Source organism: Sminthopsis crassicaudata, chromosome 2 (genome assembly GCF_048593235.1).
Source record: "Sminthopsis crassicaudata isolate SCR6 chromosome 2, ASM4859323v1, whole genome shotgun sequence".
In the NCBI taxonomy this organism is placed as follows: Eukaryota; Metazoa; Chordata; class Mammalia; order Dasyuromorphia; family Dasyuridae; genus Sminthopsis; species Sminthopsis crassicaudata.
In genome coordinates this window covers 271766808-271779406 of record NC_133618.1, presented here as the reverse complement: position 1 = coordinate 271779406, position 12599 = coordinate 271766808, and the positions used below count along the sequence as shown (strand labels likewise).

At 34.4% G+C, this 12599-nt stretch overlaps 1 protein-coding gene across 11 annotated transcripts in view; it reads right to left on the bottom strand.

Moving 5' to 3' along the window:
• MGA (MAX dimerization protein MGA) overlaps positions 1-12599 on the bottom strand; it is a 231238-nt gene that overhangs the window by 62321 nt on the left and 156318 nt on the right. For all 11 annotated transcript variants that reach the window (XM_074289346.1, XM_074289349.1, XM_074289347.1 and 8 more), the window contains 4 exons: positions 6950-7081; positions 6642-6746; positions 3757-4400; positions 1697-2042 (listed from right to left, as the gene is read on the bottom strand). In XM_074289346.1, the coding sequence (XP_074145447.1) occupies positions 1697-2042; positions 3757-4400; positions 6642-6746; positions 6950-7081 (1227 nt within the window). The remainder of the gene's footprint in view (positions 1-1696; positions 2043-3756; positions 4401-6641; positions 6747-6949; positions 7082-12599) is intronic.

Here is a 12599-nt window from a genome sequence, read left to right as displayed (position 1 = left end):
AAGATGGATTTCCCAAAGCTATTCTTCCTCTTTCTATCAAAAACAACCTATTTTCTCTAGGACAGCTAGGTGGCGCAATGGATAGAGCACTAGACCTTAAGTCAGGAGGAGCTCAGTTCAAATACGACCTTAGAAACTTTTAAGAGCTACTAGTCACTTAACCCCAAATACTTCAGGCCAAAAAACTCCAAAACAAACCACAACCTATTTTCTCTTAACTCAACTTTGGATGATGGCTCCACTGTTCCTAAAGATATGTTATACACTCAGCCAACAACACCCCCATACTTTCTATTCCAAACTTGGAGCTTATTCCTAAGTCCCCCAAATGATAGGCAAGTTTTTGTCTTATGTTATCAACCCTCCATTCTACTTCTTATACATCTGTTCACCATGATGCTTACACTTCAGCCATCATTTTCAATTATCACTCTCCTACATAACCTTGGACTCCCTGTCCATGGAATCCTCAACTCTGAAAGGCAAACTCTCATTTTATTTTGTCAGGGTTAGGCTTTCACACTATTTCCTGTTCATCTCCTCACCATGCCAAAGCAGGCATATTCTACCTCAACATCAATTTCTTTCCATTTCCCCTTTAGTTATTGCCTTGTCCCAATAAAATGTAAGCTCTATGAATACAAGGATTGTCATGCTTGCTTCTATTTTTATCTTCTTTCTTAGTAACATGCCTGGGATATAGTAAATGCTAAATAAATATTTTAGTCATCCATCTGTTAAGATATATTTCCATCACCCAATAAAATCAATGTAAAAAATAAAATGTTCCTTGAGAACAATTAACAATTGTGTTTTGTCTTTCTATCTTTTGTGCCTAGAATAATATCTAACACACATAAGGTGCCTAATAAATATCATTTTATTAAATTCTCTATTAGTCATGTTATTGAGTAAATGGAACAAGATGGAAAATTAAATCCACAAATGGTCTCAAAGACCAAGAATTACATGAAAATGGATAAGTCTGATTTTCATTTCCTCTGGATAAGTTGTCAAATATGAGTCGTAGGCAAGCACTAGCAAGAGCCTAGGTAAATTATATTTTCCAATACACTAAAACTAGCTATGTCACTTCTTATCAAAGACTTAATGGAAAAAAATTATAATGGCCCAAAACAGGAAAGAATAAAGCCAAGTGTGAATCTAACTCCAGTTATTCATTCAATAAAATGAAAGGGTACATAAATGAAGAGACCCCTTTTTCTTTTCAGCTTACATTTCCAGAATCTAACAATGTCTTATATATAATTATATATAATATAGTAAGTGTTTAACAAGTGCTCTTTATTTAAACTGCCTATTACCTTAATGAAAGAAAAAAAAACACATTTAAAAGTAATCAAAATAATTGTCTCCAAAATGTAAACTAACCATAAGAGGGAGGGAAAGAAGGAGGGAGGGAGGCAGAAAGGAAGGAAGGAAGAAATTTATGTTAAAGTATGAACAGGATATATAGGATAGGATGGAATACAGTATGATTTGATGGAGAGAATTCCAAATCAGAAGATTATTAATTCAATAAATGTAAAAAAAAACAAACAAACAAACAAAAAAAAACACTCTATGTATTACTAAAGGATTAAAAAAATTCTGAAATAATTATAACATAAATGTTCTCATGAGATTTCCCTAATAACACAAACCCCACTTCTGCCCAACTCTAATTAATACTCACTATATTCCACCTTCTTTCTCTTCTTTTTTTCTTTCAACCGATCTTCCTCCCTGGTCATTTCTTTTCCTCCTTCCTTTTTCTGATCACCAAGGGTGCCAGAAAATATTGCGTCTCTTCGAGCAGCCTTCCTCAGGAAGCGCTTTTTCTTTGATCTTCCTTTAACAAGCACAACTTTTCTTTTCAAACAGGTGCAGCCAAACATACAGTCAGGCCGACGACAATGAGCGGGTTGGCGTTTCTCCAAGGCTAGACTAGCACATATACAACCCAGTCGGCAGAAGTCATTGTTGCATGGGGGAGCTCGTTTCTTGATGATTTTGTGGATGGGTTTAGTTTTAAGAGATGCCTAAAATTAAAGCACACACTTGTAATTCTACAAAAATTTATTTCCAACATCATCCCTCACTACTACTCAATGCAGTGTCAACACCATAGCTACAACTTTAATCTTTACCTCATTATGAACCACAATGAAAAATCATTCTTTATTTGAGAAATTCTTAAGAAGTGGTATAATCAGAATAATTTCCATCTAGAACTCAAAGGACAAGATGATTGTGTAGCTAGGGCAAGAAGAAATCTCTTAGAAAAATTAGAAATCTTAGAAAATGGTACAATCAAGCAGAAGAATGTTCTTAGTAAACTTATTTTCAATTGAAAACACATACACTTATTTCTTTTTATCAGATAATTAAGAGTGAGAGGATATAATACATATTGAAGAGGAGCACTAGGAGTTTAGGGATCAGTAAACTAGAATTTCACTTCATATTACAGATGACTATCAAAGTATTTTCTACAAAGAAAAATTCCATCTGAATAAGAAGATTTTCAGTTAAAGAATTAAGTTCCCCTGGGATTCTGATAGAATCCAGGATAGCAGACTTATCAAGGTTTTCCTTCCTATTAAGATTTTTATTCACTTTCTTTCTTTTTTCCCATGCCCTTAAGAGTATTTTATTTCTTCCAATTACATGAAAAGATAGTTTTCAACATTCACTTATATAAACTTTTGAGTTCCAATTTTTTTTTCTCCCTTCCAACCCTAACTCTTTTCCAAAGGTGGCAAGCAATGTGATAAGGATTATACACGTAGAATCATATTAAACACATTTCCACATTAGTCTTGTGAAAGAAGAATCAAAAAATTTGACTCATTGACTAGGAAATTAAATTAAAGATTAAAATAGAAGCTGCTATATTCATTGTTTTTATTGGCTTTTTAAAAAATATGACCAAACATCATTGTTTGTCCCCAGAAATCACTGCTATCATTAATGATTTAAAAATTCCTACTGTAAAATTTCGTATTCCCCTCTCTATAAATTTAATTACATTTCCTGGGATTTAGTACCTTTTAAAGCAGAATTTTCTTTTCTTTCTTTTTTTTTTCCTGAGACAACTGGAATTAAGTGATTTGCCAGAGTCACTCAGATAGGCAGTATTTAGTGTCTGAGACCAGATTTAAACTCAGCCTGACTTCAGGGCTGGTACTCTATCCACTGCACCACCTACCTGCCCCAAAGCTTTTCATTTTCAAAACATATACATACATAGATAATATTTTCAACATTCACCCTTGCAAAACCTTGTGTTCCAAATTTTTCCCTCTCTTCCCCCTCCTCCCTTCCCTCAACAATAAGTAATCCAATACATGTTCAACATGTGCAACTTTTCTATACATATTTCCACAATGATCATTTAAGCAAAATTTTTCAAAGCTGTTTCAATAAGATCACAAAATGTTCTTATCTACATTTTGGGAATTAAAATTAAGAGATTTTAGAATGGCAAGCTGCCTTTATACAGAAGTGGGATATTTAAAAGCACAATTATATTATCTTCCTCTGCTGATAGAAGAATTGTACTCACGTGATTAACTGGTAAAGAACAAATGGAGAGGACATCTCTTTAAGCTTGTTCATAAACAAGATACAAAGGTAAGTTAAATGCTATAAACTAACTGATCTTACTGACAAATCCCACTCCAACCTCCCTTTACTAATCACACACCCCTTCTAACCCAAATTAATACCTTCTGGAAAATGCAAGATACATACTTGAGCTGTAAGGAGAGTTGTTAAAGACACATCCGCTCTCTCCTCAGTAATGTAGGTCCGTGGTTTCCCTTCCCACAGGGCACAATCTTCCAAGTCCATCAGCTTCACCTGAGATTTAGACAATCCTGGAGGACGAGTTGCTGGATGCTGTTGGTGATGTGCTTGCCTAAGATTGATTTGCTTTGGCAATACATTTTCATCCAAAGTTGGTACAACAAAATTTTCCCCCTGACTTTCCAACCTACTATTTGGGGAAGTCTTGGTGACCTTATCTCCTTGAGATGATTTTTGCTTTGGTGAAACAGGAGATGGCAAAATGGGTTTATAAGACGATTTAGTTCGGCCACTTGAAATTGCTTGTTTATTAAGAGACTTGGTCTTACGAGGGGCGGAGGGTACAGGATGAGGCTTCAAAGAGTAAGATGTGGATGGGGTAACAGTAGATTGCTTCTTTAGGACACTATCTAATGTTCGTACATAGCTAGTGCTCTTCGTTGGCAGTTGATATACCACAGGTGATGTGGGAGCATTTGATGAAAAGCCCATGCTTGTTTCCATTAGTTTGCCTTCATTTTCTAAATATTCGTCAAGTTTGTCACTACAAAAGGCAGAGCGATTCTTTAGGGAACTCTCTGAACTGCCACCTGAAATTAAACAAATCATTTCTTGAGAAAAGTATAGTATAAATCCTAAAAAATGCACTATAACAAAAAGCAAGCCTTTGCACAGCCCTAGAATAGAAATTTACTTAACTTGATAATATATTCTAAGAAGGGAGAAAAATAAAAAAGGACAAAAATTAATTAACCTATATATCCTTTGCATTTTAAAACTTGCATAATTTTCTTGCTTTTTGTTTCTTCTCTAATTCATCCTTAAAAAAGCAATTCAAATCATCTTCATAAATGCATCACTCTAATAACACACCTCGACTTAAAAGCTTTAAAGGAATCCTCAATACCTACACATTAAATTCTAGGTCTTTTATTCTAGGCTCTTTATATTATGTGAGGCCAACCTAATTTTCTAGTTTTCCTAATATTACAAAATTCAGAAAAGAGAGAATAAATTTCAAATGGGGTTTCCTGGTCATATGAACAATAAGTTGGAAGACCACACTTTCTCTGATCCTCACCACTTCTTAAATCTCTTTGAAATAAGAATTATGCACAAGAGTGAAAGTAATTTCAACTATTTCTGCATTGTAAGACACTAACAAAGATAAACTAAAAGTAATGAAGACAAATCCCTAATCCTTAATTCACTCAGCAGCTATCTTGGGGTGAGAGGGTCTACAGTAGAACTGAACGAGAAGACAAAGGAAGTAACTGAACTCAGTGGGGAAAAATCCTACTGAAGGAAGTTCCCATGAGGATTATAGAGAGATTAGTTAATGAGAGATAAAGAGTTTATAAGAAGTATAAAATATTTAGTATTAAAGAGACTAATCATCCTGCTTCAGAAAGGGAACTAGAGCTCCTGAAGGCAAGTGGCACCCAGAAAAGTTTGAGGACATGAATCCAGAGAGATGTCATGGCAAATGAGAAAGAAATTATCCTTTGCAAAGGATAATAAAAAACTGCACAATCAGGGACAAGAAAATTGCTTCTCTAGGCCAAAACTTCTATCTTAAAAAACTATTATTTCTAAGAGTAAGACACAAGAGAAAAGAGCCAGCAGTGAAGATATACAAAACATTATTAAATTAAAATTCTCTTAAGTTAAAAAAAAGGATTTGTAAAACTTAGTTCTCTTAAAAAAAAAAAAAAAAAAAAAGAGTAAGAATTCCAAATCAAGAAAATTCTACATGGTACAAAGATTAAAAATAGGGCCATGTTGATACTATCATGTTAACTTCAATATACCCTTTAAAAAACAACCTGCAAGATATACTAGAATGATTTAATAGAGAAGGCTTTGTTGAGGAAAATGTGTTTTGCAGAACTTTGAGAACAGACAAAAGCTGATTTTAGCTTTTTAAAATATTTTTTATTTATTTTATGAGAGCTTTTCCTCTCATACTCATAGAAATTATGGGACTATGGGTAATCACTTAGTTTCTCTGAGCCTTATTTGTATCATCGTTTAAATGAGAATATTCATACCTACCATAAAGCATTTTACAAGTTGTCTCAGAAGTCTTATTTATAATGATTCTGGGTGTTATTTAAAAGGTTCTAAAGGAAAACATTATTAGCATGATGAAAAATCTTGTTTAAAGAAGTGATTATTCCACTATTAGGTCTATATCCCCCAAAGAGGATTCAAGAAATTAGAAAGGGTCCTATACATACAAAAATACTTGTAGCAGCTTTTTGTAGTGTCAAATAAAGTAAAAGCTAAGACTGTGACATTCAACTGGGGAATGGCTGAACTAATTAAGACAGATAAACATAATGGAATATTAATGTAATACAAGAATTAATGAAAGTTAATTACAGAGAGATATGCAAAGACTTGCATGAACCCAATACAAAAAAATAGTGAAAAGAACTATAGAAAAAATTATTACAAAAACTCTATAAAAATTTTTTTCTGGGGCATCTAAGTGGGGCAGTGGATAGATCACCAGCCCTGAAGTCAGGAGGATCTGAGTTCAAATCTGGTCTCAAACACTTAAGACTTCCTAGCTGTGTATCCCTGGGCAAGTCACTAACCCCAACTGCCTCAGAAAAAAAAAAAAAAAAAAAAAAAAGGATAAAGAACTAAGGTATAAGCTGTAGAAATAAAGGAAACAGAATAAATCTGAGAAAAAAACATTTCTTTTCATAATTTCTGGTTTAACTTAAATCATAAGTGAAAGACCAAAAAAGAATAACTATCAAATTATATGTTTTATAGAACATTTGTTAGGAATAATTATTTCCTTCTCCATCATCTAGTACCTTCATTCTTAGAAGAAGAAGCACTATGAAACTTTCCTCTCCACCCTTTGATCTTAGTGAAGTCATTGGTCTTCCCTGTCCTGGAAACGAAAGGAAATCCAGCATCTGAAAAAAGAAAAATTGCAATAACTAATGTCACTAAATTACAAATAATTATTTAACATCTCATTTGCTAAGATTCATATCACTATACATAAAACCTGATTTCACTCTTTTTCCGATAAATACATTCTTACATTCACATCATATATAATCTTAGGCCTAAATAATTAAAATGGTGTTTGATTTTTCAAATGCAATTTACTCACCTGGAGAGCCAGGATTGGTTCCTCCAAGGTTCCAAAGAGGAAAGCTAGTGGCAGGAGCCAGAGGCAGTTGTACTCCCAAGTATTTAAGGTCAATACTCATTGTTGGATCCACTGAGTTCAGTTTTAAACCCACTGCCAGAAATAATACAATTAAGATAGAAATAAAGAAATCAATATTTCAAAAATAATTAGAAGTTTTCAAAGATAATTTCAATTGACATAATATTTTATAAATAACTGTTAATATCTTTAAGAAGCTATTATGTATGCCAAGTGTATACTTGGACATACAAACTGATACAGCTATTAAAAAGAAAAAAAAGGAAAGCAGGAAGAGAGGGAGAGAAGGAAAGTAAGTTTCTATTTCATGATGTGGAAACCTGGGAAGGATTTTTCCCTTCCTGATAAGTAACTCAGTGCTTTATTATTAAACAGTAAGTATAATATACTTATCAGTTTAACTTGGAGTAAATAAAGAATTTCTACCAATTAAAATTCACAACATATACCATCACAGGGATACGAGCTATGTTAAATATTGATCGCTTGGGCATCTGTACACAAAAAATAAAGTGCCTGGAACAACATGAATGAAAAAATGAGAAGTGCAGTGGTATAGAAGAATTCTGGCTCTGAAATTAGAGGACCTGGGCTTAAATGCCATCATTGATGATTGTTTGCCTGTGTGGCTTTGGGCAAATCACTTCACTTCCCTGGATGTTGGTTTTAAATTTGTAAAATAAAGAGGTTGGAAGGTCTCTTCTAGCTCTAGATCTCTGTGTCTGTAAAATAGGCCCATTCCGTCTACAGATAATATATGGACAGTTCTAATGTACTAACTATCCTTCAGATGGTAAAACTAGAAGACTTCTGGCTTATTGGCTTATATTCTCTATGAAGAATTTATGGAAACAAAAAGATAACATTTAGAGAAAGAGAAATATGGAGAAAATGCACCAAACAATGAAAGTAAATGTCCAAAGTAATTGTTAAGTTTATTAAACTTATTACTAAAACAAAACCCTTAGATTAAAACTAAAGGAAAGCCAAACTCATCTTCCTAAATTTAAATCTGGCCTCAGATATTGGCTGTATGACCCCTAAAAAGTGACAACCCTGTTTGCCTTAGTTTCCCCATCTGTAACATGAGCTGAGAAGGAAATGGCAAACCACTCCAGTATCTTTGCCAAGAAAATTCCAAATGGGATCATGAAACATTGGACAGGACTGAAAATTATTTGATGATAGACCTGAAGAATGACACTAAAGGGGCAACTAGATGGAGCAATGGATAGAGTATCAGCCCTGGAATTGGGAGGACCTGAGTTCAAATCCAGCTTTAGACACTTAATTTTTCACTAGTAGTGTGACTCTGGGAAAGTCACTTAACCCCAATTACTTCATCCAAAAAAAAAAACAAAAAAAAATAATAAACTCCAGATCAACACTAAAAATTAGAAATTAACATTTGTTCTCAGAGCTCTGCTTAGCTAAATTTGGACAGGATCATAATCAGACAGGTAACTACCAGATGACCCCCCCCCAAAAAAAAAAAATTTAACCATAGCAATTTACACAGCCTACTAAGGCCTCAGAGAAAGGTTGACATTATGATCTACATTAGAGACAGGATTACCTGCATCAATGAACCCATGGATTTTTTTTGTCATTTAAAAATCCTATTTCATTTTTATGTCAGCAAAAATCCATTTTCTCTCCAAACCTGAAAGGCACTCCCTATTTTGTTGATGAACTAGTAAAATAAAAATCCTTGTTACAAACATGTTTTGTATGTTACAAACAAATTTCTTCATCGGTCACGTTCAAAACAAACTTATATCCTACTTTTCTGTGCTCCAATTCTTTCTTTCACCTTTCCATAAGAAGTACTTGAAATATTTCATCATTAGTCCTTTGAAATCATGGATAGTCATTATTCAGATCAGAGTCTCTAATTCTTTCAAAGTTATTGTTTTTCTATAAATTGTTCTTTTGGTTCTATTCATTTTATTTGCAATAAATTCATATAAAAATACAGGTTTCTCTGGAATCCTTTACCTAATATACCTCTCCTTTTTCACTTTTCTACACATTCCTCCTATTTCCCAGTTGAGAGCAATATATTTTTATACCCAACTCTGTTTGCATGCACACATGTATACACATTTCCTTCCTTTTATCAGTTTAGATGACAAAATGATAGTGAGGTTCGAGTGTCAGTTGTTCCCTCCCAACTCTTTCAATTGGGAAGATGTCTACTTGTGTGTCCTGAGTATATGAGATAATATTCTCTGATTTTCTTTTCCTTTTCTCATCCTATCCTGCCTAGTATATTCCTTTCTCTCTTACTCTGTTCTCATATATATATTTCACATTTCAATGAAAGCAGTTTATCCTTCTTTAGTCCTTTATCATTGTTCATTCATGTTTACCTTTTAATCTGTTTATTCTTATCTAAACTTCAAAGTTTCTATTTCACGCTGGTTTTTTCCATCAGGAAAGCCTAAAAACTCTTTTTCATTAAAAATCCACTTTTTTCCCATGTAGGATTATACTCAACTTTGCTGGTTAAATAATTCTTAGCTGTAAGTCTATTATCTTGTCTTCTAGAATATGGTATTCCAAGCTCTCCATTAATTGATAGTAACTACTACATCATGTGTAATCACGGCCATGTGTCCCCAATACTTTTAATGCATTCTTTCTGATTACTTGCAATATTTTTTTCATTGTCATGAAAGTTCTGGATTTAGATTATAATGATTTTGGGAATTTCCATTTAGGAGTTTTAGGAAAGACTAGTGTATGTCTTATATTTCCATTTTGCTCTCTGGTTCTAAGAAATCTGAACAGTTTTTTAAAAAAAACTTCTTGAAATATGATGTTTAGGCTCTTATTTTGCTAATGGTGTTCAAGTGGTCTAATTTTTAAGTTTTCTCAATCTCATGTCAATTCCTTCTGTTATTTAAATAGCTTACAAAATTTCTTTTAGGTTTTTTCCCCCCAGTCTTTGGATATTCTTAATATTTCTTGTGTCACAGAGTCACTGACTTCTATTTTGTTCTTATTGATTAGGTTTTTGTACTTATTGTGCCAAAGTTACTCATTCCTTTCTTCATTAATCTCATTAATTTCCAATTTTTTTTCCTCTAGCATATTCTTTTCATTGCTAAAAAAAAATTTTTTTTAAAAATTTAAACTTCTAAAAACACACTTACTTTAAGCATCTTTCAAAAATTCTATTTGAATGTCTGTCCAAGTTGTGTTATTTTTTGAGGCTTTGTTTATATAGATGCATTAGAATTGCTTATATAGATGCATTAGAATTATTCTCTTGTCCTATATTTGTGAATTAATTGTCCTCATCACCATAACAGCGATTACTAAAGCAAAGAGGAAATGTTTGAGAAGGAACTAAGATTATAAAGTGGTAAACCAGTTTAAAAAATTTCTTTGTCTTAATATTTTGTTCCTTACACTAATCTGTGTGGCCTAAACAAAGTAAGATGTAGGTTTAAGTCCTACCACCATATGTCAGGCACAGTACTAAACATTTTACAAATATTATCCTACTTGATATCCACAATGATTCCAGGAAGTTGTGCACTACTTGTAGCGAGCTGTCGTCTCTAGAAGCTGCCAGATCACTCTCTGGGAAGAGATCTGCTGTGTCTACTCAAATCTTTCAGACAGATTCTTCTTCCTGTAGTGAACCGTTGTCTCCAGGCAGTTGCTGTTAACTCTTGTCCTTAGAAGTGACTTCCCTTCCTGCAGAGAGCCCCGTCAAGCCTGATGCAATGCAGAGAGTCTTCTTGAATCCTGGCTCTGAATCTCCTCCAGCTCTTATCCTTCTCCAGGCCGATCTGCTCTCTGCGCCCAGTGCTGTCTCTTTTATCCTCCCAGAGAATGGGCGTGGGATAATGCAAGGGCTTCTGGGAAGAACCACCCCAGCCAATGAGCTTGCCCCCTCTATCAAGTCAACCTGAGTTCTCACCTTGTAATTGTCCAGAAAACCTGAATTCTCACCTTGTCACTATCCAGACAACCTCAGTTCTCACTTAGTAATCCTAACATCTCCCCCTTTCTTTTGATTTAGAACATAGGACAGTCATGACCTTGAATCATAAATCCATCAATATGGGAAGTATTACAGATAATTACATAAATTACATAAGCACATAGTAACATAGTAACATAACACATGCTAGAAGTATATAACATAATCATAATCAAATAATCATAAATTGAAAATTTATAAATGTCCATAAGTCCATTGTCCATTAGTCTCATCTTGTGTGAGGAAGTCCAATGATTCCTGCTGGTTTTTAAAGTTCTTTAACAGTCTTCTTATTATCCATGCTCTTTCAGTGTCAGATGTTTCTTAGATCTTCTCCTTTATTTTGAGGTTTTTCTCTTTTTCTGTCTCTCTCTGATGGACAAGGCGAATATGACTCGTTGGCACCCATCTGATTCCTTCTCCTGCTGAAGAAATACAAGCAAACCCTCTCCCCCAGGCAGTTAACCTATCTGGTCCCTTCCATTCACCACTTTCTGGATCTCTCCACATCACCTGGCGATTATCTAAGGACAGTGGAGATGCTCTCACTGGACACTGCCCTTCTGGTGGGTTATAAAACCTGTCTGCTGGAGCCAGTGCATCTTTGTCAAAAATTAGAAAATTAATGGTATAGAGAACTAAATTTAGAAGTTCCCTAGGGCTACCTGTGGCTCCCCCTTTCTTTTGTTTTTGGAGGAGTGTCTTAATATCTCTGTTTCTTCTCTCTACTATTGCCTGCCCTTGAGGATTAAAGGGTATGCCCGTGGTATGTAAAATCTTATACTGTGCACAAAAGTGTGTAAAATGTTTGGACGTATATGCAGGTCCATTGTCTGTTTTTATTGCTTGTGGCACACCCATAATTACAAAAGCTTGTATAAGGAATTCAGTGACCACTCGGGCTGTCTCTTTTGCTGCTGGCATTGCAAATGTGAATCCTGAAAAGGTGTCTACCACGACATGAATAAAAGATAGACGACCAAAAGATTTATAATGGGTCACATCCATTTGCCAGATTTCATTGGGTCTCAAACCACGAGGATTCTTCCCTGGAGGGAGTGTAGGAGCATGGAAAGGAAGACAAGCTGTACAGCTTTTTACTATGCTCCTAGCTCCCTCTCTTGTGATTCCAAATTGTAAACGTAAAGCTCGAGCAGCCTGATGATATTTAGAATGAGATTCTTGTGCTTCCTGAAATAAAGGACTACTGGCTAACATGGTTAGAAGGCTATCTGCCTTTGAATTTCCATCAAAAATGGGACCTGGAAGTCCACTATGTGAGTGGACATGCAAAATATAAATCTTGCCTGGATGTTTTCTCACTTGCTCTTGAAGTTCCTTAAAGAGCTGATAAATATTGGAGGCTGCAAATTTTATTTGGGCTGTGGCAATTCTTTGTACTACACCTACTGAATAGGCTGAATCAGTAATTATATTTACGTCTCCTGGGTAATAAATAAGAGCTAGCATGATAGCAAATAATTCATTCTGTTGAGTGGATTGAAAAGGAGTCCTGATTACTCTCTTTATGGTTAAATCATGAGAGTATATGGCACAAATATTTTCTTTGGAGGCATCTGTAAAGATTGTTGG